The following is a 26,894-nucleotide window of genomic DNA, read 5'->3' as shown; positions in this document are numbered from 1 at the left end:
AGGCAGTTATACTCTCACTCAACTGAGGGCTTTGCTCCCTGGCTCTAGCTTCAAAAACCAACAAGTCAGGGCTTGTTCCTCACTGACACGCAGGAAGAAGAGGAACAGGAATGTTTCAGCTGTCTTCAGGTGTGACAGGTGTGTGTCTTTGCCGGCACAGCTCCCCCCCTCGAGCGGCTCAAAAACTGTCCAAACTTTTAATAATAATAATCATTAATAATTGCTTACACTTATATAGCGATTTTCTGGGCACTCCACTCAAAGCGCTTTTACAGGTAATGGAGACTCCCCTCCACCACCACCAGTGTGCAGCCCCACCTGGATGATACAACAGCAGCCATAGTGTGCCAGAACGCTCCCCACACATCAGCTATCAGTGGGGAGGAGAACAGAGTGATGAAGCCAATTCATAGACGGGGATTATTAGGAGGCCATGATGGCCCAGGAGGTCTCCCATCCAGGTACTGGCCAGGCTCACACCTGCTGAGCTTCAGTGGGTTGCCAGTTGTGAGTTGCAGAGTGATATGGCTGCTGGCTTTTCCTGGTTGTTGAGTTTTTCTGAGCTCTGGCCTTGCCTCTTTTTGTGAATACCTCAGGAGTGCGTTAAGCCGGTGAAGGTTGAGAAGAAACGGGGGAAGTCGGTGGCCAAAATTAAAATCGAAGACGATGGGAGCTACTTTCAGGTTAACCAGGTGAGGAGACCAATTTTAAAGGAAGACCAATTTCACATATGACAGCTGTGTGTTAGTTGGCGAGTTATAATCCTGCAAGTACAAGAGGTTCTTTACTTTCACTCCTTCAAGCAGTAAGTGAATGAATTAGTCTGGCGATGGGGCTGTGTTGATGCCACAGTAATCCTGCTCATTATGAGGAGGTTTAGAGATTTGATGTTGGGCTGCGAAGACAATAATGCAAAGCTGCCGTCGTTGGGGATTTTGACTGACCCTGAGAAACAGAAATGCATCTTCTCTTTGTTTTAAGTAGAGATCTTTTCTGGAATTATGGTGTCAGCCAGCCTGAGCTGCCTGAGGGCTTGTGTGGCCGGGCCATGGGTAGCCTGGGTAGTCTGGGTAACCTGGGTAACCCGGTTGCCTGGGTTACCTGGGTTGCCCAGACCGTAACGCTGCCCGTCTGTGTGTGTGTGTGTTTCTGGGCAGGATGGTGGGCTGCAGAAGCTGGAGAAAGCGAAGATCACGCTGAACGACTGCCTGGCCTGCAGCGGCTGCATCACATCCGCGGAGAGCGTCCTGATCACGCAGCAGAGCCACGAGGAGCTGTACAGGGCCCTGGAGCACAACAAGGTTCCCCGCAGCGCGCACGCCCACACCCGTGCCATGCAGTAACAAATGAATCAGTGGGCACAAAAGGACATTTCAGGGAATTGCATTTAAAATGAGAACAGGAGGCACATCTTTACACAAAGAGTAGTGGGAGTATGGAATCGGCTACTGTGTTGTTGAAGTGGATACCATGGTGTCTTTCAAGAAACAGCAGGATGAGATTTCTGGGATCTGCTTTTAACTAGATGGGCTGAAAGGCCTCCTCTCGTTTTTCTTACTTTCCTCTGGCTGTGAGACTAGATTTTGAGAGGGTCTGAGAGCTACATATTTTACAGAACGGCTGCCAAAGGCCTTTAATACAGGAATAAGGAAGCAGGAGCACACAGCCGTCTTGGAGAAGATGCCCCACTCACCTGCCACACAGCTGCAGAGATGGAAGGGCTTAAGAGACAAGATAGAGGTTCTGGACTTTTACAAGACTGTAATGAAAACCGTAGGACTCAAAGTACATGCAGTAGTTGGTCATTCAAAAAATAATTCAAACACGTCATTTTTATTTCTGAATGTTCAATTTTTTCGCCAGCTTGCAAAGCCATGGTGAATTATTATTTCTGGGTCCAGCTTGGCGCTGTTTAGGTACTGCAGTAGGTCTGGAGTGCCAGTTAACCAGCTTGTTTTGTGTTCTCACCTGACCACAGATTTACGCCTTAAAAAGACAAATGCACAGCGCTGAACTGCTGTGCTTACAATAAAATCGTACAACAACTTCAGTCATTCATATTCAGAATGTGGCATCATTTTTCAGTTTTCAAGAACAGAAAAAAAGACTAAAAATATTTCATGTTAGAGAGGGAGGTCTGTGTTTTTCCATAGGAATTGGATTTCTAGGACTCTTGCTTTTTGAGATAAAGTTTACAGCAGCATCTGATCCACTGCAAGTGATTCGTAGTGCCTGTCTAATTCATTCGAAAGTTGCTGATTATCTGAGGGATCTGCTCCCTCAGTGTGTGAAGGGGTTCCAGTCTAAGCTGGGGTGGATGATATTCTGGGCCCAGCAGAACTGTGCTGTCCGGGAATGGGACCCGTACTGAGGTTGGACATGATCTCTGTCTCACAGCAGATGGGTGCTCCGCAGAAGGTGGTGGTGGTCTCCGTGTCGCCCCAGTCCAGGGCGTCCCTGGCTGCCCACTTCAACCTGAGCAGCTCGGACACGGCGAGGAGGCTGACGTCTTTCTTCAAGAACCTGGGTGAGCAAGTGGACAGACCAGCAGGCCACAGGGTTGTGCTCATCAGTGTGGATGAGCATCCAGTTAATGGCATCAGGAGATCATAAAAGTCATTTTTCTTTTTTTCAGTTGGATTAGTTATGGTTAATCTGATCTGTACTCCCTGGCATATCAGTATGCCTGTGCCTTTATTTATAGCACCGGGGCCGAAGGCAAGTGATTTTGGTACAGATTGTGTAATAATGGCAGATAAAACAAAACAGCAAGCCTCCGAAATAGCTTCTTCTCCAGAGCCGTCAAGCTGGTGACCTCCCCAACTCCCAGCCACCAAACCATGATCTCTCCTCACTTCTTCCTGTGACCACACAACGACTGTACTCCCACACCACTACATACACCATAACTCTGAACTTGGACATAAAACTGCACTTGATTGAGTTGCACTATTTGATAACGCTGTATTATTTTGCACTGTTTGTGTACTTTTGCACAGTTCTTAACAGATATGGATACTGTCATACCGGTACCATACTTGTTGTTTACATTGTTATTGTATTTACTGTCTGTTGTCTTGTCTGCTGTTCTGTGTATACTGCACCACAGTGACTAATGAGAAACACTTTTCATTATACTATGCACCTGTGTAAGTATAATGACAAATAAAGTTGAATTGAACTGAATTAAACAGATAGACAATAAGACAGTTCAGCATGTTGGTCTAAAAACAGTGTTTGGGTATCGCTTAAAGCTGGGGAAAGCTGAGTGGTATCTTGACACACTCTCTGCATGTCTGTCCTGGGTGCTGAAACGTGTGCTGTTGCTGCAGGTGTGCATCACGTGTTCGACACCTCCTTCAGCAGGACCTTCAGCCTGCTGGAGAGCCAGAAGGAGTTTGTGGAGCGGTTCTCCCGCCAGGAGCAGGACAGGACCGCCCTGCCCATGCTGACCTCCGCCTGTCCAGGTACCCCACCTGCTCTGCTGGCAGCGAGCAGCTCGGCTTCACCGTGCGGTCCGATCACCACAGTGCCCGAAAGGGGCTGAAACTATTAGTGTTTGAAAGCGCTGATCTGAAACACCAGGGCCCAGCCCTCCCTTCAGCCCCACACCGGGATACTGCCGATACCCTCTGCTCTGACAAATGCTAGATTCAATTGATTTGACAGAACTTTCGTTTCTGTGCTGGGCGTGGACTTTTGCAGGCTGGATCTGTTATGCGGAGAAGACTCACGGCGACTTTGTCATCCCCTACATCAGCACGACCCGCTCGCCGCAGCAGGTCATGGGCTCCCTGGTCAAAGACTACTTTGCCAGCCAGCAGGTAGTGCGCAGGGGCCACAGAGGCCCCCATCGCCTGACCACAACACTGGGGCTGCACGCTCCTTCACGCGCGTCGAGGGCTTGATTGTGAAACACCCCGTCGCGCAAACGCACCCATCTCAGTCCCCCATAAAAAAAAACAATGCAGTGAAACCGCGAAATGAAATATCAGCGATTTAGGATGCCTTCTCTTCAAAAAGTGCAGTGGCTTTGTAGTGGAAAGTACACTGCTCAACACACTTAAAGATCAGTTATGCATATTTTATTGCTTATTTATGAACTTTATTTCAAGAGCTGTTCATTTGTTTGCCACTGTTTCAGTTTTTATATACTGTATTGGGCTTTTTCAGTATTGTATGTTTTCATCGGGATGGCCAGTGTTCTGCCAAAAATGGGTTTTATGGGAAATTCTCTTTTAATTGCCTGAAATTGAATCACATTTACACTATTACAATATAAGTTCATACAAATGCCCAAGACGTAAGCAGTGGGACAGTGGGTGCAGGCACGTGACAGCCAAGTCGCTGCTCGTGCTGTGCCCTGTGTGATCTCGGGGGGCCTCCCCTCTCTCTCCGCAGGGCCTGAGCCCAGAGCAGATCTACCACGTGACGGTAATGCCGTGCTATGACAAGAAGCTGGAGGCGTCCAGACCCGATTTCTACATCAGCACGTCGGAGACCAGGGAAGTGGACTGTGTCATCACCTCAGGTAGGTCCCCAATGGCAAAAGAGCCAAATCCTTCGGCGTGATCTGGAGCTCAGCAGGTGGGAGCCTGGTCAGTACCTGGATGGGAGACCTCCTGGGAAAAACGAAGGTTGCTGCTGGAAGAGGTGTTAGTGGGGCCAGCAGGGGGCGCTCAACCTGTGGTCCATGTGGGTCCTAATGCTCCAGTATTGTGACGGGGACAGTATACTGTACAAAGGCGCCATCCTTCAGATGAGACGTAAAACTGAGGTCCTGACTCTCAGTGGTCATTAAAAATCCCAGGGCGTTTCTCGAAAAGAGTAGGGGTGTAACCCCGGCGTCCTGGCCAAAATTCCAATTGGCCCTTACCAATCATGGCCTCCTAATAACCCCCATCTATGAATTGGCAAAATTACTCTGCTAATAGCTGATGTGTGGTTTAGTCATGAGTTCTGGCGCACTATGGCTGCCGTTGCATCATCCAGGTGGGGCTGCACACTGGTGGTGGTGGAGGGGAGTCTCCATTTCCTGTAAAGCGCTTTGAGTGGAGTGTCCAGAAAAACGCTATATAAGTGTAAGGAATTATTATTATTAATTATTGTTATTCATGTCACAGTCTTTTCAAAACAGGCCAGGGAACCGATGATGTCAGCCAGTGGGTAGGTTAATGGGAAGCTTTGAAGGGCTAAATGGACAAAGTTGCCACATATGTTCCATATTTTTCTATCCCATTATATTGTAATGCATTGGAGATACGAAGCCAAAAAAACCTGTGTTGAGTTGACGCACTAGATTCAGTAAGAAAAGGTGACAGCTGAGCAGCAGTTTGGAAAGATGTGCGCGTTGAGGAAGGTCACGTGACTGAAAGACAAATTTGAAGAATAAGAGCATCCTCTTGATGAAGACAGGCTCCGCAGTCTCAACGTGAACATATTCCCTGCGCGAAAGACCGTGATGCGGCCCTTGTTTTATTGGGTTTCTACAGGAGAGTTGACGTGGAGTAAATAGTCTCTGGTGCACTACTGGAAGCACAGTCACAAAAGTTTAACTAAGGCTTGTGAGATCAGCCCCATTCCGGCCGTGGTGTCAGCTGATACCCTGGCTTTCAAAAACTACTACCAGACAGGCTGGACTTGAACGGCCTGCTCTTGTTTGTCACCTTCCTTAAAATCTTAATCTGTAATTCATAATTCCTTACACTTATATAGCGCTTTTCTGGACACTCCACTCAAAGCGCTTTACAGGTAATGGGGATCCCCTCCACCACCACCAGTGTTCAGCCCCACCTGGATGATGCGACGGCAGCCATAGTGCGCCAGAACGCTCCCCACACATCAGCTCTCAGTGGGGAGGAGAGCAGAGTAATGAAGCCAGTTCAGAGATGGGGATTATTAGGAGGCCATGATTGGTAAAGGCCAGTGGGAAATTGGAAATTGTACTTTTTGAGAAACACCCTGGGATTTTTAATGACCACAGAGAGTCAGGATGTCTGTTTAACGTCTCAACCGCAAGACGGCGCCCACTACAGTATAGTGTCCCTGCCACTATACATGGGCATTAGGACCCCCACAGACTGCAGGGTGAGCGCCCCCTGCTGGCCCCACTAACACCTCTTCCAGCCGCAACCTTAGTTTTTCCCAGGAGGTCTCCCGTCCAGGAACTAACCAGGCTCCCGCCTGCTAGTGGTGAGGTGCAGGGTGATATAGCTGCTGGCTAAACTATTCTAGTTTAAAGGAGCTTTGTTCGACATCTCTGTAACAGGGCTTCAGTATAAAAGCATGTAAAAAGAGGAACTGGGGAAGGATGGTTTATCAACAGCGGACAGATCAGCGGTCTCCTTTACATCCTGCTGAACGATCAAATCCAAAGCTGTGGCTTCAGTCACACAGTCCCCCCCGAGAGCAGATTGGCAGTGGACAGCCCAGCGGCTCAGCAGCAGTACCGCAGCGGGCAGTACCGCAGTGTGCCCGTGGAGCCGGGCGCCCCTCGCTGTCCCTCTCGGGCAGAGCGTCTGCGATCGGCGGGGACGGGGGCTGCTCGGGGCGAATGGCCGCGACTGACCTCCCTCGCTCTGACCTCCCCACGCAGGCGAGGTGCTGAAGATGCTGGAGAAGGAGGGCGTCTCCCTGGGTGACGTGGATCCGGCGCCTCTGGACACCATGTGAGTATCACAGCACCGGCACAGTTTTTACATTTTGCTAATTTATTTGTCAATAGCTCTTCAGATGCCTTCTCTTTAGTTTGTGTTATATTGCTTTGGCGGTGGGGTGGTGTGGTGGCTCTGTGGCTAAGGATCTGCGCCTGTGGCTGGAAGGCTGCTGGTTAGTATCCCGCGGCCGGCAGAAGAATCCTACTCCAGTGGGCCCCTGAGCAAGGCCCTTAACCCCAACTGCTCCAGGGGCGCTGTATAAATGGCAGACCCTGTGCTCTGACCCCAGGCTCTCTCCCTGTCTGTCTCATGGAGAGCAAGCTGGGGTATGCGAAAAGACAAATTCCTAATGCAAGAAATTGTATATGGCCAATAAAGCGATCTTATCTTATATACTGTGAGGAAGGTAATTATTTGGGCAAACATCATCAAGCTCTAGTTACTGTATTGCAGACCTAATCTTATTTTATTGTTCTCTGATGACTTTAATAACATCAGTGTTGGTCTTGCTCGAACTGAACAGCTAACAGCCCAGGCTGAAAGGTGCAGGGGAGTCAGCTTTTTCCTTCCCAACACATTCCTGCGTGCAATTGGTCAGAGTTTCTCCAGGGGGGAAAAAAAATGAAGCTCTGATCAGGTGCGTTCTTCTTAAGCGTATCTCACCAGATGGGATGCGGTCAAGTGCAGTGAAGGCGGGGCTCCAGGCAGAGTTCGGCACGCCTGCCTTTTCCCAATCGCACTCCGGTTCACCACACAAGAAGCGTTGGAGCAGCTGTCATTTGGAAATCGCCTTGAGCCTCTGCCGCTGGCCCTCATCCCCACTGCCCGTTCTGTCTGTCCCACATGCTGACCTTTCACCGCTGTCGGCAGCCAGTATTTCCCCTTTCCCCCCTTGACCAACTCTCTTCTGAACCTCGGGAGAGACTCAAGGAGGGATTCAAGCCCAAGGCGCCAGTGCAGGGTAAGGGTTATGTACGCACACCTTGCATACAGTGTTGTTTTCTCTCTCCGTCTGTGCAGGTTCAGCAGCGTGTCTGGAGACGAGCTGCTCCGTCACGCCGGGGGAGGCTCGGGGGGATACCTGCAGCACGTCTTCACCCACGCTGCCCGCGAGCTCTTCGGAGAGGAGGTGAAAGAGCTCACGTACAAGACCCTGAAGTAAGGCCTGGTGATCCGTCACTGTCCGCGACTTCGAGCAGAAGCCTTAGAGCGAGAAAAGCTTGTTGATCAATGTCTTTTGTGTTTTCAGTTGAAGACACCTTAGGAGGACTGTAAAAGAAGGCATTACAAGCATGCATCTTTTCTAGTGCCTCACCCAAATTGCCAAAGGCAGAAGAATGGGTAGCGCTCACTGCATCGGAGGGCAGGGTGAATGTACTCGTGATTAACCCCTCTGCCTGCTGTATTCAAGCGCAGATGGTGCATTAGCTTACCCTCCTGGTGCACAGTGCTTTCAAGCTGCAGGCCTGACCTCCTGTCTCTGTCCCCGGCCTGGCAGGAACAGGGATTTCCAGGAGGTGACCCTGGAGAGGGATGGGGCCGTGCTGCTCCGCTTCGCCCTCGCCTACGGCTTCCGCAACATCCAGAACCTGGTGCAGAAGCTCAAGCGCGGGAAGTCTCCCTACCACTTCGTGGAAGTCATGGCCTGCCCTTCAGGTTAGGAGCTTGCAGGAGGGGGCGTCGGCCGGAGCGGAGTGCTCATTGCTAATCCAGCAGGCGGTCAGGTTATATAGATCCTTATCGCCGTGCTTCACTTTTAAAACTGACAATAGGAGGTACTTCTTTATGCGGAGAGTTGTGGGAGTGTGGAACGAACCTGAAATCATAGTTTCACTCAGGGAACGGCTGGATGAGATCCCTGGATTAATTCACCACTAAATATGAAACAGGTTTCACTAGCAATGACAACACCCAGGATTAAAGCGTCTCGAAAGGATTATGGAGCGAACTTTTGGCTTAACCCTGCTTGGCTGAGGGCTGACCTCCTGGCCGGAGGACGAGGAGGGCAGGACCCCCATGCAGGGTGACCAAGGGGCAACTGCAGAGGTGGAGATGGGATACAAGAGACAAGCAAGAGAGAGATAGGGATCTCGTAGGTATTTATAGCGTTTTGGGAGAGGAATTAATGTCATGAGCAATTGCTAATTACTGGCGGCTGAGTCCGATAGAACTTGGTTGTTGTCATCCCTCCCGAACTTTTGTTATAAACTCCATTAGGTTGAGTGAATGGCCTCCTCTTGTTTGTAATATAATAGAAAGTCATGTGGTAACCACCTGATTTGACTCCCTCTAATCCTCTCCCACGAAAAGCACCTGAAATATCGAAGAATGACCCGAGACGCAGCTGTGGTCTCTGGTGTCCTATAACAACACGCCTTCCCCGTGTGCCCCAACAGGGTGTCTGAACGGGGGCGGCCAGGTGCGGCCAACGCCGGACCAAACCAATAAGGAGCTGCTGCAACGGGTGGAGGAGCTGTACCAGGCCGAGCGCCCCCTCGTCCCAGAGGCGGACGGGCGTGTGGCCGAGCTCTATCACGGCTGGCTGCAGAGCGAGGGCGAGGAGAGGGCCCGGTCGCTGCTGCACACGCAGTACCACGCTGTTGAGAAGATGAGCAACAGCCTCGCCATCAAGTGGTGATGAAACGGGACCGGAAGGAAGCAGGAAGCAGGAAGCAGGAAGCGTGGTCTTCCCGTGGTTGAGCCTGACACAAAGGACAGCAGCGTCTGTCGTCCGCCGTCTTTGTGAATGTCAGAGTCTGTGTCTCTGCCCCCGACCGGGACGGGACTTTCTCATTGCCCCTAACCGGACCCAGTGGATTGGAGCCTGAAATGAAAAGGTTACCTTTTTCTCAAACAGAAACATGTCAGAATCTGATTTCCCAGTCAAATAGTTCCCCGTTTCTGCTGCTAAAAGTTGGAAGCAGATCGTGAAGGACGACTGTCTGCTTCTCAGAACGGGTTGGTTTTATATTGAAATTTGCTGGGAAACCTTGGATATGCATTCAGTATAAACCATATTCAAGTGATTTGTGACAAGTTATTAAGTGATATGCCTTTTTCTTGTGTGTTTGTGATAAAATCAAAAATAAGACTTGCTGGCCTGATTTTATGTTTAACCAATATTGTGATGATTGCCTAATTTATACACATTTTCTACAGAAATTAAACTTGCATTAAATTGTATTTATATCTTTAGGGTTTGTACATGATACCATATGAACTATAGCTCCTATATTTGTGCATTAAGGAAACAAATGGGAGAGATTACACAGCTTCTGAAAATAATGAGTCCGGACTCTATTAAATAAAAAAGACAAACAAGAATGGCATGTACAAAAATGTATTTGTTGTGCAATATACAGTTTTTTTTAATTGATATTTACAGGTACAGAAAATGGTCAGTGGTGGTTCATAGCCCTGGCTGTACAAGCACAACGTCCTCCTGTGGCAAAGATGTGGTGTTTTGCATTACAGGCAATTATAGGTTCTTTAACAGCTTGCTTAGAACCTCATGACTAATACATCCATTCTGAAGATCAGGCAAATAGAACATTTTACTGCAAGTCCCAAAAAAACCCAACAAGTGCACAAAGATTAACAGACAATAGGTTTTAAATTCATTATAAAATTTAAGGAGGCTGATGTATACCAACTACTCGCTGTTTTTTGTAATGTGATGATTCTTGTTATACAGTGTATCATCTAAATTAAAAGTTTCTTTTAGTGAACTCTAAATTTGTTTCTCGGACCCAACATTCTGAAAATGCTGAAGAAGTCAACAAAAATTGAGTGTAATCAATACCCCAGCTGCAGCAGAATAATTCAGAAAATACTTGCTATGTTCTGCATTTATATTTTTATTATATCACTGAGCTTTAACAAAAGCAACATTATAAATTGTTCTATGTGCCATCCCAGAATTTCATTTTAACTCTGAATATAATGATTCATGAAGACAAACTAATCCCTTACGATGCATATTATTTGACATTATACCTGTTACTTAAGGTTGATCTGAGTCAGATGGCTGTACTGTTGTAATTAAGAAGAGATGGTCGTGTTTGTACAGTACCTAGATAAAACCCAAATACAACACGGTCTGTAAATTTTAAGCACGCACAGCACATCATTTATACAAGAACAGTAATAAAAAAATAAATATCAGGATACATGCACGTACTATACGAACCCAAGTGGGATGTTTTAAACTGGTAGGTGTTGACTGGGAAAGCTTTCTGCATTACTACCATAGTACTTCCACTCTCCCAAGTTGGAAAACACACTGTGGACTCCCTCTAGAAAAAAGGCATTCATAAATCTGCATCCAGTCCATTTCAACCACATGAAGCACAAACTGGCTAAACATTAACACTGCTGCACTATACAGTCCTCATTCTATTGTGTGAACTCAGGACTGATAACTGAGTAATGGAGCATGTCCGACATGTGACTAACCAGTAATCCAGCCTGAGGATGTACTCTCAGATCTGACATAACAGAGCATTTATCCTGCATATAACTTTAATGGCCACTCTGGCTGCGTTTTCAGTTATTGTACTTGGACTTCATGAGAACTCTGGGTAACAATTTCCGATCTCTTTTTTCAGAAGCAGATACTGTAAATGGCAATGAAAACTTTCTGACTGAACTTGAACAGGGATTAATTATTGACTATTTTTTACAGCTCTCCCTGATTGCTCTATGCCTTCAATCATCTTACCACAGTCTCAGCCGATACGTTCGCCCAGTACAAAATAAACAACTGTCGCCATGATCACCTAAGGCTGAGACAACAAAGATCAAATATAATTGACTAGACGATACAAAAACAGGAAAAGAGAGCCAAACACCCAGCGAGTGATGCTTAATAATTCAGAATATTTATCACCACATGCACAGGAGGTTATGGTAGTGGTATTTGGTGTCATGTACGGTCATCTTCAATGAGCCAAGTATGATCTGAGACGTTCCTGGTCAGAGGTCAGAGGTCAGAGACTGCAGGCTCGAGGTTAAATCAATGATCCAAAAGAGAAATGAACAGGCCTCATCTCACTTGAAGACACCTGTGTAAAAAGGAAGGGACTTTTCTCCTCCCCCTCTTCTCGGAAACCTTCCTTAAACTGGCCCCTCGAACCAAGGGGTGTCTGCGCCCCTCTGTGTTCAACATCACCTGCGTGCTGCACCGTCCCAGGATTCCCCCTCCCCCAGCCAGAGGCAGGCTGACCCCCAACCTCCCCACCTTGCAGTCCGGGAAAAGTCCAAAGTGGTGCAGCCCAACCCCACCTTTGTGGAGAAAGGGGACCGGGAATCGGGAATGGGAGGGGAACGGGCTCCCCTGCTCTCAGGGCCGGAGCAGCCCCCACTCCAGGGCCAGGAGGGCGTGGGGGGCGGCGCGCTCCTTCGGCTTCTTGAAGTTGTCCTTCTCTTTGCGCAAGACCCGCAGCACCTCGATGGGGTCCCTCTTCCCCGTGAACGTCTGCACGCTCTCCTCCCTGCGAAGAGGACATGGGTGGGTGTGACAAATGCGACCATAAACCACCCTGGTGGCGTTCAGGGGTGCCTATTAGCCCCTCTTTGGCAGACTGGTTCCAACAATACCCCCACAAATCCCGCTTGGGAAAGCAGAAAGACGCAGATAAGCAACCTCGACTCCGGCTTTCCAGTGCGTCAGGTCTGTTGTTCTCACAAGGACTGAAACCACGCAAAGGGATTTACCTGTATGTGACCCAGATTGAATAGCAAAGGCTTACGACGTCAACCTGTGCCTCGTGGGGTTTTCTGGCTGTCTGGGTGCAAGCTGTGGGTGTCACAGTTAGCGCGCCAATCTCCTCCCCTCCCATGTGCAGCCAGGGTCTTGCCTGGCAGGAGACACTCACGACAGTCGCAGGAAGGGGTTGTACTCAAACTCCTCCGATAAGGTGGACGGCACTGTGGGCTTGTCGTCGTCATCTCGGGCCTGAGAAAGAAAGACAAGAAGGACAAGAGAAGGGATCCTTCGTAAGACAGCAGGTGGAATCTGCTTTTCGGACACAGCAACCACTGAGAAGACATCTGAGATTTAGGTTACAGCTACAACAAAGCCACATCTATTCCATTAATACACAGCGTACTACTAAATGAACAAGGAGTCAGGTTACAGTCTCAGATCTACTCGGGGACTAACACGAAGCTGTGCTGATATAGGTTGTGCACGACAACCAACTGGAATGCCGTGGGTTCAATTCCCAGGTGTTACACTCCAGGTACAAGCCCTGCTCTACAGGCCGTCAGTGTAAATGAGAACGTGTTGACTTAATTAAGTAAACAAAGGGTTGAATAAAAGACAATTAAATAAGACTGTAAATTCTGTGACGATGTTGGCAAACGGCGTCTCCTATACCTCACCCTGGCCCAGGACAGCATCTGCTTCACCTTTTCATTCCCTGGCTCTACCTTCAGAGCAAACTTCAGGTTCTTGATGGTGTACTCATGCCCGCAGAAGACCTTCTGCACACGCCACAAGAAAACAGAGAGCAACCTTAATTTAGCTGAACGACGCTGCAGCAAATGACGGCAGGATAAACAGACGATTATAAAGCCGAAGATAGAAAATTGCAGGCCTGCAGGTATAGGTTACGGTGCTATTAGCTGACTTCCTGTAAACCTGTGCATCAGCCGGAATAATTCCTTTTCCGAGACTGGGGCGGTCACCTACAAAGTGACACTGCCTTCAGCGAGTGCGCCACCGATGCAGCTGGACGCAGCGACAGAGACTGACCGTGTCCTTCGGCAGGGAGCCCAGAACTTCGGTGAGATTCCTGTGCATCTGTTCGGCCGTGCCCTCGAAGAACTTTCCGCAGCCGGCTACAAACAGCGTGTCCCCTGCCACGCAGGGAAGAGACATACCGGGGTTAACCACAAGAGCACGCAGCTCTACCACGCTTTGATATCCAACGTACAGAGGCAGGAGCAGGAGATGTAAGTTGAGTACAGTCGTTAAAAAGACCCAGGGACTGCGAGATGTCGTGGATGGGCTGCGCACAGTTTCTGCTGAGCAACGGGCCGAAGCAGAAGAGGGTTTTAACATCAATGGTTCCCCACACTTTCACTGCCCGATCTTAAACTAGCAAATGTCCACTGTAGTTTTTCCTGTTTGTTTGAAACCGTATTTTTTTTAAACGATGAAAACGCACCTGGAAGGGAATATTAGAAAGCAGGATGTTGTGTAAGGATTTTAACCTGTAAAAACCGCTGGGGCATCTGCGCAGTCATCCTCCCACACGAAGTAGCACATGTGTCCGGATGTGTGGCAGGGGGTGAACAGGCACCTCACGTTGATGGAGCCAAACTGTAACCGAGGCAGGGAGAAGGGAAGACTTTTGTTATTTTTAACCATACTGGCGGCTGAACTCTTTTCAAGTGGATCATTTTCACCCTGAACCTCTGAACCTGAACAACAGATTCTCCCTGTTTGCCTTCTTTTTTATCACTGCAACAGTGTTCCTAAGGGATGTGGAAAAAACAACCAAGAGAAAAAGTCTGACTCTAGGAGCTACAAAGGTCCAAGTCACTATTGAAACCCACTGGAAAGATTAGTGACAGCTGCAGAGGGTTTCAGGCTGCGCATGTTGCATGCCGAGATGCGTTATCAGTTATGCATGTACTGTGGGTACCTTCAGGTCCTGTGCATGGAAGACTTTGTCAGTAAGCGCCCCAATGCGATCATCACCCCCATACACCTTCAGCCCCGGGACCTCCTTTGCCAACTCCTCATTCCCACGAGCGTGATCCCTGGAGCACAGACACCCGTGGTCACACACACAGGTCCCTGACCGCCCTCCAGCACGCACTAAGCATCTCGTGCTCATGCTCAGCTGGATCATGACCTCATGCAAGCAGATCACGAGCGGTGTTGAAAGCAGTTCAAAAGACAATTTCTTAAACTTCCCCTTGCTGGATTAAATAGAACGTCATGAAATTCTATAATACGTACAACGGACAACGCAGGGCCTTAGCCTGAGAAGTGGCAGCAGTGGACAGTGTTGGTTAGGCCACTGTCCCTTAATTTATCGATTAAGGGGCTGTTGTGGGTTCAAATTTCAGGTGAAGCACTGCTGTTATACACCTGAGTAAGGTACATCACTAAGTAAAATGCCCATGCACCAATGTAAGTTGCACTGGAAACGAGTAATAGCCTAATGACAATAGTATTTCCTGTATTTATAACATTGTGGGAATCAGATTGACACCCAGACTATATTTTTTTGCAAAGAGCAAAGTATGAGTGTGGAACTTACCCAAGGGCATGCATGGGGCTCATAGAGGAACAGGCAGAATGCAGTTAAGAAACAGTGTGCTGACTCATGGGAATAGTTAAAAGCTGCGTTTCAAGATAAAGACTGCCTCGTCCACAGTGTATTTTAAATATCATTAGAATTCAAGCTTAGAGGGGGAACAGTATGTTATTGCCTTGATGTAGTTTTGCCAAAACACAAATTTGCTGCACTCTTTGAAGAGCTATCTTCAAAGCACTGAAGAATTACAGCAGAGCAGCAGTATTTACTGTATTGCTCTTGTTTACAGGATTCCTAAGGGTTCAAACCTCATTGATCCTCCTTGGTCATCCATCATTATGTTTGGTGGTAATGACTGGCTGTGTATATAGAAACATCTGTTTCCCGGCCGCACTGTCTCATTAACTGTGCATTAGCTGCTTCGGTAATCGCTGCTCCCCTTGGACCACAGTGCTGCCCTGCGTCACAAGCAAAATACACAGGCACTCTGGAACCTGAGGCTTCCTTTGCTCCTGGCCCAGAACCAAAATCTTAATCTGTTTTTTCAGCTGATCTCCTGCTCGTATTTCACATTAATACCTTCGGTGCTGCTGGACACAGCAAACCATGTAGCTCCAAATAGGTACATCTCATCACAGCATAAATCAACAAGACTTTCTTGGCTCAGCTACACCTTTAACAGTGGGCAATCAGGTGAGATCCTGATATGGTTCGAGCTTTTCACTGCTCTGACACTCGATCTCCAGTTCACTCATCAACACTCTGACAGAACTGCCCATGGGAGATGGTGTGAGTGGTTCTTCAGCAAATAACACCAGTCAACACGTGGGACTGGGATGCAATGCATTCCCCCTCATCTACCCTTCTCACACGGCACGTCCGTGTTTGACTGTGTACCACAGATCGAGAACCCCTCCTGCCCAATGACGCCCACTGTCCCTCCTGCCCTACGGCCTCAGGCCCTGGCTCTGTACAAGTCCCGTACATGGACCCCAGCCCATAAGGCTCCAAAGTCCTGCTGAATGGACCCTCCAGTTTTCTTACCAGTGATGGTGTGTGGTGAGGACAGCGGTGAGGGACAGACCTTCCCTTCTCAGGATCTCCAGCAGCTGGAAGAACAATAAGGCATAAACGACGCTTGCTCAGGCTCCACGACTTCCCCTTGTGCTCCTAGTACAGGAGCTCATCGATCCCTGCAGCTCTTCCCTTTCCCAGGCTACCGCTGGTTTCGCACAAGGCTCAGGAGATCCCAGGAACACGGTGCAGTAGTGTGGGAGTGGGCAGAGCTGCGGAGAGCACCGCTAAAAAAGCCAACGCCGCTAACTGAGGTATGGGGTTAGCAGGGACCCAAAATAACACAACAAAAGGTAAAAAAAAAACAAAACAAAGGCAAAAAGAAATGCACCGCTGTGCATCGCGACCTCCAGACTGGGCTTATCCTATTTATCGGGGTCCAGCCTGGGAAAAAGAAACCGGCAGCACAGCGGGGACCAGACTGGACCGACCCCGTTGAACAGGGAGCGGGGAGCACAGGGCCACAACAAAACAAAAACTTAACGTGTGGAAAAGGTCGGCCCACCCCAGTAGGGATACAGGCAAAAAGAAAAAGAAAAAGAAGAAAAACGCCGGCCTAACGCTCGGGTACGATCCCCCTCCGGGACTGCCGGTGACAATTCCTCCCCTTCCGGGGATGGCCCTGCTCGTCCCTTCGTGGGGACGCCCCCAGTGTGCTTTTAAAGAGCCTTCACAGCTGCAGCTCCTCCTCGGGCAGCCAGAACAGCTGGGACTGCCGAGGCAAGGCGTCGCCCTTCATCCACACTGAACACGCCCCTGCCGAACCCCACGACTGCATCAGTACAAACATACTACAACACGCGTGGACCCCGATCACAGTGAGCAGTTCTCCACCCCCCACCATCCAGTCCCGACTCCGTACCCACCGACCTCCAGATCTCCAGCCCTTCTTCGTTTTCTTCAACACGTTTTATATTATAAAACAGCCGGCTGCTCATGATCAGTTGTTAGTGGCTGTAACTGTTACACAGCGTGCTTCTGGAAGCCTAGGGCCTGTAAGGCCTGCAGGTACAAGCCTCACTGGGTATTGACATCCTTGGCTGCTCCACCCCCCAACAGTTTGGGGTTCTGTGACAGCGGAGGGCCGAAGCAGCGCTGTTTGAGTCCAGGTGGCACAGGGCCTCAGGCTCACCCGGTGTGGCACCGCAGGGTCCACTGCGATTGCCCTCTTGGTATCTTCCTCAATCACCAGGTACATGTAGTTGTCCTCCAAGATGGAGATGACCTTCACCTTCATCCTTCTCCCAGCATACAGCCCAGCTGGTGAGGGAAAACAGGGCGGACGTTAAAGAACGGGATAATCCAATCCCAGAACAGGAGGCTCCATCTCCGGTCCCGGACTCCAATCCATTATTCCTTGTAGGTCACCCGAGGGTACCTGTTATTTCAAGGTGTGGAACTTACTTGATCACTGACAGGGCTGGAGGGCTCCTGTCTTAGATCTGGGAGCACGAAGACCTGAACAATGGTGGTGCTGTGGTTCTGGATGATACATAATTAAAAACAAAACCCATGTGGACAACCTTGCACACACAGAGAGTTCCCCCTGACCAGAATCAAACCCAGGGCCAAGCAGCTGTAAGGCCGCAGTGCTGTCTGCCAACACACCCCTATGCAGATGCAAGACTCAACAGTTCACTATGCAGTGTAATTCTTTTATGTCTTATGCAACGTCGTTCGCTACTGACAACGCATGTCGAGAAAAATAATCTTTTGGCGCCCGTCCTACTGTCGAACGCAATACGTGTTTTTTTTTTCTACTCACAAACATTTCAATGCTAACAACCTCCTCTCGTTCTGAGAATCGGAATCACGTTTTATTATTAACAAATAAAGAGCATTTTTCAATGATCTCATTTCACCCATTAAAAAAAATGATAACTGTTCCACGGAAGAAAAAGCTATTTCAAAAACTTGTTTTACGTTTGTTTTACGCAGAAAAGCACTCAGCCTGTCAGGGTCCTGTACAGTTTTCGCCTGCTGTACTGACCAGTCTCACGTGAAGTGGGGTGACCGAAGAACAAACGTTGATTTACGAGCAGAAAACAGTACCGACAATATTTTTTTAATTAAATGAGCGTTTAATTAACGACTTCCAATTACTAAACATATTATCAAAGATGAATAAACAATCAGTTAAGCTTCAGAGGTTTAAATGACCTAATTATTAGCAGTCTTGAACGCAGCAGAGCCCCAGATAGAATCTAACAATTAACATCTTTAGTTTTCTTCGGTACACTTTGTCATTATGACTCGACAGAAAGTCATAAGCCTTGTTACTTTAGGCGACCTTGAAATATAAACCTCACAGGACATGTCACCGCACCAGTGGAAACTATAGACAGCATTTCAAAGCATGACTTGAAAATAACATCACATGAATTTTACCGTGACGAGAACACTATCCGTCCTGCACTTCCTCCTGCTGCAATCCTCTTACCAGTCCAAAGAGCAAACCACCGAGCCGAAGAGCCATCCCCCCTCGAGGCATTATTAATCTACCTCGCACAATCCATTCGCACTCTAACGTCAAGAAAACGGTCGACTGAAAATATACTGTATGAGTGAACATATATTGGAAACGTTCATGGCTCGTGATCTGGAATAAATGACTTACGAAATGGACCTTTGAGATCTTATTTGTAGCTTTAAATTCTGGAAATCCTTTAAGTAATTCAGAAAATTACCACAAGCTCTTTGACTATAGTGAATACTTCCTCAAACAGTGTATCCAGGTCAGGGACATATAGTTCTGGTCCTGGAGGGCTGGTGTGTGTCTACAGGGTTTCACTCAAACTCAGGTCTTAACAAACTCAATCTGCTCATTATTGTTCACTGGCTACATGGGACCCGTTGAAAAGTTTCTGTCAGCTCTGCTTTCAAGAGATCTAGAAAACCCACAGATGGCATTCTTCAGCTTCAGAACTGCACATCCAGGACCCAGATGCTATAAGTATTCAAATGCACATCGACGTCTGCACAAAGCTACGCAGCACCACTGGAGACACACAACTCTGTCCACTGTTTTTTTTAAACGCCTGTCCACTTCATGCGATCTTCAGATCATAGACTTCTTGACTAAACAAAAAAACATTCAGAAACAATTGGCAGCTGTACATAAGAGGAAGTATCTGTACCTGCTGTGCACAATGTAATAGTTTTGAATTTTATGTTGTTATAGCAAAATACAAGGAGCTGCATGTGATGCTATTTCCAAAAGTACGCAGCACAGGAAGCAGTGTTTATGTAAGGCGTGTCCTGAAAGTGGGGTTATTGGTACCAAACTGAAGCTTTCCACACCATGGCTACACCCTCTAGTGACACAGCGTGACAACTCAACAAATTGAACATCACGAGGAACTGAACCCCGTGCAGCTCCCAAGATTTTACGCTCCGGTCCTCAGAGTCAAGATTCAGTCCCATGGGATCAAGTTCAAGCTTTTTTTTAAACTTGCCAAAAGAAACAGTCACTGCTGGTGCTCCTGTTGATCTTTAACAACATGCTTTATTGCTGGTACATGAGCATCGTGCACAGACTTTAATGTACTGTTAAACTCTTAACTCTACATGATCTGCATTTCTATTCCATGGAAAGTATTTTACTGCTTTTGGATTTAACACCATGACAAATAATGTACAAGATGTACATTATGTCTGAGACACAATGTTCGCTGACTTAAACTGATCGCACTGGCCGTGCCCTTAAACAGCTGGAAGACGAACATGCAGCAGGGGACTATAAACTACAGAACTGGAAGTACAAACCATGCTGGATTTATATTTATAGTGAACTTTGCGTTTCATTTCAGCGGGCAAGAAACACTGCGGTACTTTAAGAATGTACAGCAAAAAAAAAGGCTCCCTCTAAATTGTCTTAAAAGAAAATTACTGCTGTCATCATCAATAAAACCCCCGTATGGTACAACAATACAATCAGAAAATCTCCACACCTCTTGTTACGAATAGCCTTCTGCTAAATTAAAAACCACACTATTGCACGTAACGTTTGGAAGGACAATTTGACCTTAACTCTTTCCCTGTTTTTTTCTTATTTTTAATGTTTTGAGTCCCTTGAAAAGGAAAGATGCTACTTTTTGTTTGTAAAGATAATTAAAATATATAACTTTTTTTTTACATTCAATTTACAGAGCAATGATACATTTATACTTAAATATATGTACTTCAACAGTGTGAAAGTATTAAGCACTGAGGTTGTTAGTGACAGCTCGCTGTGCACTAGGATGAGTTGTAGTGGAAAAAGTAGCTTCTGCAGCAGAGCCAGCTCTTCTGGACTCAGTCCTTGGGAACACGGAAGCCATCCTTCTCTTTCCGGAGGCTGGCCATCGTGGGAATGGGATCAGATTTCCCTACGTGTTCCTGCACGGCCTTCTCCCTGCAGCAGAGACAAGGGATCAAACGAGGGCGCCCAATCAGTTCGGCGTGGTGCCACTCGGTGAGGACAAGAAGGAAGAAATCTAGCTCGATCGATGGCGCCCTTACAAAGTCCGCAGACATGCATAAGCACCCTGGTTGATTAAAACCGTGCACGTGGAACGGGTCAAAAACCGGGGTGCTGAAGCAGAACATAACAACACGCAACATGGGGAGTGAACGAGAAAGGGAAGGTAACCTAAAACTAACTGTGTGGAGTTTGTATGTTCTCCATGTGTTTGCGTGGGTTTCCTGCAGGTGCCCTGGTTATCTCCCACAGTCTAAAGACATGCTGGTAGGTTAACTGGCTTCTGGGAAAACTGGCCTTGGTGTGAGTGTGTGCGCGTCTGTATCTGTGTGAGCCCTGCATCCAAGGTGTATCCTGCCTTGTGGACGTTACCTGCTGGGATAGGCTCCAGCTCCCCCACCACCCTGTATGGGATAACCTGGCTAGAAGATGGATGTGGATCCTAAATCTAAATGGGTTAAACAGACACAGCCGGGGTCCTCTGAGCCAGTGGAAGCAGGAGGCCGCGTTGTGTACAGATCAGGGCTGAGGATTCGTGAGCAGAGGGTTTAAAGTGAGATCCCAGGTGGGGACGCAGACGTACTTGGGAGCAAGTCACTGTACCCAGATTCCTCCCTCAAACCCATCTGTATTAATGGGCATCAAAACAGGTCACTTTAATCACTGGATTAGTCAAGATGGATGAATGCATCAATGACATATTATTAAGAGAGAGATCACTTTATTGGCCATATACAATTTCTTGCATTAGGAATTTGTCTTTTCGCATACCCCAGCTTGCTCTCCATGAGACACACAGATGGGGAGAGAGAAGCTTGGGGTAAGAGCACAGGGTCAGCCATTTATACGGCGCCCCTGGAGCAGTTGGCGTTAAGGGCCTTGCTCAGGAGCCCAACAGAGTAGGATTCCTCTCCTGGCTGCGGGATTTGAACTGGCAACTTTCCAGCCACAGGCGCAGATCCTTAGCCACTGTGCCACCACTCTGCCCCCATTAATATCAAGAAAAAACAGTAATATAACAGTAGCAAGGAGAAACACGCCAAATTGTTTTAGCGGATGATAATATCTCATCAGCAGCTACAGCATACACACAACATACAGTGAATGTTTTTAGTCTTGAGGATAAAATATTTTGAATCTTTTTGGAAGTCCAGCTCTACTCTCCATACCTGACTCTCATGAAAGGATTGTACGTGAATTCTTCGGCCATTGTGGACGGGATGGTTGGTTCTCCTTTGTTGTACACCTCCTGGAAAAATGTGGACAAGGGGCTACTTTCAGAACCAGATCGGAAAAAGGCTGGTGTGTCTTCGCTCATCTTTGAGGATAAGAGCTCACAGGACACGCTAAGACTAAGCCCCTCCCATCAGTCATCAAATCACTTTAATGTCACTGGCAAAAAAAAAATTACCTTTGCCCAGGCAAGTTTTTTCCTGATCGCCTCGTTCTTTGGCTCCACATGTTGGGCAAACTTAAGGTTGTTGATGGTATATTCGTGTCCGCAATAAACCCGCTGAAACAGAAACTCACATTTACCAAGTGAGAACAAAATCTAGCAGCGGAAACATGCTCGTTTTCATTTCAGACTGACAATTCATTTCAGCCATGCTTTTAAAAGAAGGAAGCATTTTAGTTTGGTATTACTGAAGGGCAGTGGCCTATTAAAGATTCTCTCAAGGGGGGAACCTTCAATCAGAAAGTAGGAAAGAGACTGGGAAGAGTTTCTGACTTCATTTCCTTTGCATGGATTCATACAAAATGTTGTAGAAAAATTCTTCATCGGAGGAGCAGGACACAGTCTTGTGCAAATTCAGTTTTATTGAACTCAATAATGACATCAATGCACGCTGGGTCTGCCCCGCAGAACAGACAACCTGCAAGGGTTTCCCAGCTGTTATATATAGTCAGAAGAAAGTTTGTTTCACAATCTGAGTGCTTGTCCTGTTCTTTGATATGTAATTACATATTGTCCTGCTCTGTCTTGCTCTAGGTTCTGTCCTTTGATGTGCAACAGACATTGGTCTGGTTTATCCTGTTTGTGGGTGTTGTTCCTGTCATTTATTATGTAGCGTTAAGCCACTGGGGCTGCTAAAGCAAGTCAGCTTTATGACATCTTAGTGTAACTTTTGTTTGAGGCTAAATAAACAGACCCCATCAACAGCTCTCATAAGGTGCTTAAGTGGTGATGCTGGATAAGTGAGATATATACATGCCCCGCTTCACAAAACAAACTTCTTTTGAAAACTGTTTTGAAGTCCAAGACTTGTAAGAATCCCAAAATGCGTTTAAGCTCAGGCAACAGAGCAGTCCTTTGCTGTAGTGACTGTGGTTTGGCAGTACAGTAAAATATCGTACTTACAGTTTCAGGAGGCAGCTTGCCCAGCACGTCGATCAGAGCCTTGTACATTTCATCTGCAGTGCCTTCAAAAAACTTCCCACAGCCCGCCACAAACAAGGTGTCTCCTGAAAACGAGCAATAGAATAAAATCAAACTTAGTGGCTATTACACAGCAGTGAAGCAAATTGCTTCCATGGGAAAGGAATAATGCACTAACATGCCAATCGCATCAAGATATTGTACAAGTTAGTAATTCTTGACTGTGAGTTGTGATTAGAACGTACAGAAGAAAAAGATTGGACAATTGCCTCTTAATTCATAAAGCCAAACAACAGGATACAGTAAGCAGTACATTCTGACCCCCCAAAATGTGGCACTTTATTTCCAAATTGCTGAGAAGACGTTCATTAAATCCTAAAATAAAACCCTGCACTTCGAAGGTACACACAAACACATCAAAACATCAAAAACAAGACTGAGTGAAATGTAGCATAGTTTCTGTATTAAGCTAAGCAATCCTGTATTTATAGCATGGGCTTCATTTGAGTTACTTGAACTTGCAGCACAAGCACAGAGCTGCACTGTTTCTGTAAAAAAGACAAAGACGCACCCAATGTCTCCTAAATGACCTGCCCTTACCAGTGAAAACAGCTGGGGGTTCAGTGCTACCGTCTTTTGTGACAAAATAGCAGATGTGCCCAGATGTGTGACAAGGTGTGAACAGACACTTCACATTCAAAGAGCCCACCTATATTCAAAGGGAAAAATAAAGTTTAGCTGTGCCTATAGTGGGATCTTCTTTTAAAGAAATTGCTATTTAGTTATGTATTTTTATTATTATTGACATATTTATGAACAAACATAATAAGACAAGTAGAAATTGTCAAATAATTTTTAAAACCTTATATGGTGAACACAATAACACACTTCATTAAATGTCAACTTGCTTAAATTGTTGGAAGTTTCCTACTAGCGAGGTCCTAATTGAACTGCAGCTTTGTTCCAACTATTTGCTACGTGATGTGTTCCATCTTTGACTAAAATAGTGTCACATCAAGACAGTTCAAATTTCCTCTGGCTCCTTACCTTGAAGGTGTTGTAGTGTGTTACTTTCTGGCTGAGGGCTCCAACCCTGTCATCCCCTCCATAAACCTTCAGTCCTGAAACCAGCTTCACCAACTTCTCGTTGCCCCCGGCATGATCCCTATGGAAACCAGTCAGACACACATCACTAGGGATGTGGTCCCTATGGAAACCAGTCAGACACATATCACTAGGGATGTGGTCCCTATGGAAACCAGTCAGATACACACACCACTAGGGATGTTGTCCCTATGGAAACCAGTCAGACACACACCATTAGGGATGTGATTCCTATGGAAACCAGTCAGACACACATCACTAAAGATGTGGTCCCTATGGAAACCAGTCAGACACACATCACTAAAGATGTGGTCCCTATGGAAACCAGTCAGACACACACCATTAGGGATGTGATTCCTATGGAAACCAGTCAGACACACAACACCTGGGGCATGGTCCCTATGGAAACCAGTCGGAAACACACCACTAGGGATGTGGTCCCTATGGAAACCAGTCAGACACACATCACTAAAGATGTGGTCCCTATGGAAACCAGTCAGACACACACCATTAGGGATGCGGTCCCTATGGAAACCAGTCTGATACATATCATTAGGGATGTGGTCTCTATGGAAACCAGTCATACACACACAATTTGGGGCGTGGTCCCTAGGGAAACCAGTCTGATTCACATCACTAGGGATGTGGTTCCTATGGAAACCTCAAGTATGACCTTAATTCAGTCATGGTCGTTCTGAGCAGAAGCACTTTCTAGCACTTACCGCAAAGTAAAACTCACCAGTGATGATGTGTTGTAAGGACAGTAGTAAGCTTTACTCTGTGCTTTTTGATGGCGTCCACAACCTAAACAAGACACAGAAAGCAAGCAAGATTTCCAAATGCAGCGGCCCATGAAATTCTATATCTGACTATACACTAAACGAAACAAGTGCTTGGGAAGACATTACATCAGACAGTCGCATGATGAACATGAACAGTCTTTTTGAAGACTTACGGCACGGTTCCACTTACTTTGTGCACAACTAAACAACAAATTGTATTTCCTCTCAAATATTACTAAATATATTTGATAAACAAGTCTTCAAAAAAATTCCCACCAGTGGTTTCAACTCAGCACTAAGAGTTTCCGATAATTTCGTGCACGAATGGAGGGTGTGTGGATAGTGTTTTTTTTTTTCCAAAAAAGGCAGCATGGTGCATGATGCCCTGGACCTATTTTGTATTCTTGGTTCCCCTTCCTCCAATTCCTCCCCGAAAACCCACAGAGATACCTTCTGGGGCTCCACTGGGTCCACGATGGCAGCCTCCCGGGTCTCCTCGTCGATGAGGAGATACATGTAGTTGTCGGTCAGTGCCGGAAGCAGCTCCACCTTCATGTCTGCCTGAGCGACCAGCGAAGACCGCCGGGAGGAGTGGAGGCAGGCTGCACGGGCCTGGGCAAGGGCTGAGAGGGAGAGAGCTTCAGCTCCTGCTGAACCACTTATCTGGGCAAGTAAGGAGGACTGACCCTGGATTCATACCTATTGTTATGCTGAACTGGATATGAACATAGATCTATGTACAGTATATCCTCTTATTTACACCCAAAATCCCCTTCATTTTGGAAGGAAGGAGTCTGTGCGCCCCCCAAATTCTGGGAAGGACTATTTCTTGACAGAGCAGTTCAAGTATGTAGCTGGGTCAGCCTGCGTAGGCTGCAAAGGAACAAGTAAAGGTTTTTTCGAGGCTGAAAAGAGGCGGGGAAAGAAACACAACGTTTTGCCTGTGACACTCCCGAAGAAGGCTCCACAGCTGGAAGGTTGTGTTTCTTTCCTTCTCTTTTCATCATGGAATAAACCTATTACTTGGTCCTTATTTCTTGACAACAACATCATCGTCAACATTAAGTTGAATGAGGTTTTACACCAGTATTACTGCACGCACACAGAACATTTTATACTGTAAAGGTTCATTCCATGCTGCAAGGTAAAGACTAGGAACACATCTTGACCGTTGCAAAGTTGCAAAAAAATAATTTATACATTTAATACTGTATATTCACTAGTACAGCAACAAGTGTCCGCTGTCAATCGATGCTGCCAAAGAATGACGGCATCGTTTTTGTTAGGGCTTCTGTAAGAATAAACTGAACCATGTATTTTAAAGGGGAGGATCAAATGAAGACCAGCGACTCGTGTATATATTCAATTATGCTCATTCTTCCGTGCAATCAGACTTTACTGCTAAATGGTTTGCATTACTTTGGTGTAATGAATTTAAACTGCATTCATGCCTATCGCTGGACTCTGTCCAGTTTTTAGTTTTAGCGAGGCGTGACAAGATTAAAATCCTTATCCAAGGAAACTTTACTTCTGGGGATGACGCATCAAATTATGTAACACAATAAGAACGAACTGTACCAGTTTTTGTCACGATTTAAAAACGAAACAGCATTTCTATAAAAAAGAGGGAGGGTTAAGTGTGTAATTTTTGCTAAACAACCGTAGTTCTTTTCACAGTTTAAATTAACTACAAAGCTATATACTGTGTGTATTTCATTTAACTTGACGTACACTGAAATAAACACTGAACAGGAACTACTGTTTTTCTGCGGCATTCGGAGATATCCAAACTCAAGGGAGCTGATGTAATATGCAGTACCTCCTCCTAAGGCTGACAGAGACTAAATCGTTAAAATCCGACCAGACAGGACGTTTTGGTCAGAGCCAAAACGAACTCACGGTGCGTCGCGGCAACACTAAAAGCTTCAGTCGTGTAGAAACGTACCAAGTTTACACGCAGCAGCTCCTAAGACACCGAGAGCGCAGGCACTCGCCAGTGACCTGTACATAGCAGGTGTTAATATTAGCGTCCGTGCAGGAACTGAACACTGTTGGGGTTTGAAGTATATCATGTCATTACTTTTCAACTTTGACCCGCCCAGGCTCAGCCAATCCCAGACGGGGGTGTGTCGCTGGCAGTTTCGCGTGATGCCGTAGAAGCCAAGTGAT

At 46.8% G+C, this 26,894-nt stretch overlaps 3 protein-coding genes across 17 annotated transcripts in view; 1 reads left to right on the top strand and 2 right to left on the bottom strand.

Moving 5' to 3' along the window:
- Positions 1–10,391, top strand: part of narfl (nuclear prelamin A recognition factor-like) — a 12,146-nt gene extending 1,755 nt beyond the window's left edge. The window contains exons 2-11 of one of the 2 annotated variants that reach the window (XM_069180974.1): positions 597–692; positions 1,158–1,301; positions 2,401–2,527; positions 3,333–3,467; positions 3,706–3,824; positions 4,402–4,531; positions 6,596–6,668; positions 7,677–7,814; positions 8,155–8,312; positions 9,053–10,391. In XM_069180974.1, the coding sequence (XP_069037075.1) occupies positions 597–692; positions 1,158–1,301; positions 2,401–2,527; positions 3,333–3,467; positions 3,706–3,824; positions 4,402–4,531; positions 6,596–6,668; positions 7,677–7,814; positions 8,155–8,312; positions 9,053–9,294 (1,362 nt within the window). In that variant the 3' untranslated portion in view covers positions 9,295–10,391. Of the gene's footprint in view, positions 1–596; positions 693–1,157; positions 1,302–2,397; positions 2,528–3,332; positions 3,468–3,705; positions 3,825–4,401; positions 4,532–6,595; positions 6,669–7,676; positions 7,815–8,154; positions 8,313–9,052 lie in introns of both variants that reach the window. The other variant, XM_069180973.1, reaches the window with a different exon arrangement.
- On the bottom strand, positions 9,405–20,274 carry LOC102698646 (hydroxyacylglutathione hydrolase-like protein). Of its 14 annotated transcripts, none has more exons than XM_069180984.1 (10): positions 18,392–18,999; positions 17,136–17,263; positions 15,974–16,038; positions 14,309–14,426; positions 13,875–13,983; positions 13,414–13,517; positions 13,036–13,142; positions 12,533–12,612; positions 11,896–12,148; positions 9,405–9,480 (listed from the first exon to the last, which is right to left on the bottom strand). In XM_069180984.1, the coding sequence occupies exons 2-10, from the start codon at positions 17,238–17,240 to the stop codon at positions 9,456–9,458; spliced, it is 966 nt and encodes a 321-aa protein (XP_069037085.1). In that variant the 5' UTR covers positions 17,241–17,263; positions 18,392–18,999; the 3' UTR covers positions 9,405–9,455. The 14 variants fall into 14 exon arrangements, 13 of the variants coding, with proteins under 13 accessions (XP_069037085.1, XP_069037077.1, XP_069037078.1 ...); XR_011182733.1 differs by lacking the exon at positions 9,405–9,480 and adding an exon at positions 9,983–10,728 and having other exon boundaries at positions 10,846–12,148; positions 18,392–18,998; XM_069180976.1 differs by lacking the exon at positions 9,405–9,480 and adding an exon at positions 17,408–17,485 and having other exon boundaries at positions 9,983–12,148; positions 18,392–18,998.
- On the bottom strand, positions 19,489–26,894 carry LOC102698848 (hydroxyacylglutathione hydrolase, mitochondrial). The gene is made up of 9 exons (XM_006637135.3): positions 26,671–26,894; positions 25,176–25,348; positions 24,683–24,747; positions 23,887–24,004; positions 23,440–23,548; positions 22,822–22,925; positions 21,874–21,975; positions 21,632–21,711; positions 19,489–20,396 (listed from the first exon to the last, which is right to left on the bottom strand). The coding sequence occupies exons 1-9, from the start codon at positions 26,795–26,797 to the stop codon at positions 20,297–20,299; spliced, it is 978 nt and encodes a 325-aa protein (XP_006637198.3). The 5' UTR covers positions 26,798–26,894; the 3' UTR covers positions 19,489–20,296.

Source organism: Lepisosteus oculatus, chromosome 19, assembly GCF_040954835.1.
Source record: "Lepisosteus oculatus isolate fLepOcu1 chromosome 19, fLepOcu1.hap2, whole genome shotgun sequence".
Lineage (NCBI taxonomy): Eukaryota > Metazoa > Chordata > Actinopteri > Semionotiformes > Lepisosteidae > Lepisosteus > Lepisosteus oculatus.
Note: the sequence above shows the minus strand (reverse complement) of the source record. Positions and strands in the feature narration are given on the sequence as shown.

Excerpts from the sequence above, each read along its gene's own strand:
- LOC102698646 (XM_069180981.1), bottom strand. The coding sequence starts at position 17,240 with ATGAAGGTGAAGGTCATCTCCATCTTGGAGGACAACTACATGTACCTG. Across the intron at positions 14,427-15,973 it reads CTCACCACACACCATCACTG|GGATCACGCTCGTGGGAATG; the intron begins GTAAGAAAACTG and ends TCTGTGCTCCAG. Across the intron at positions 12,149-12,532 it reads AACCCCTTCCTGCGACTGTC|GGAGGAGAGCGTGCAGACGT; the intron begins GTGAGTGTCTCC and ends TCCTCTTCGCAG.
- LOC102698848 (XM_006637135.3), bottom strand. The coding sequence starts at position 26,797 with ATGATATACTTCAAACCCCAACAGTGTTCAGTTCCTGCACGGACGCTA. Across the intron at positions 22,926-23,439 it reads ACCCCCAGCTGTTTTCACTG|GAGACACCTTGTTTGTGGCG; the intron begins GTAAGGGCAGGT and ends GCTCGTTTTCAG. Across the intron at positions 20,397-21,631 it reads AATCCTTTCATGAGAGTCAG|GGAGAAGGCCGTGCAGGAAC; the intron begins GTATGGAGAGTA and ends TCTCTGCTGCAG.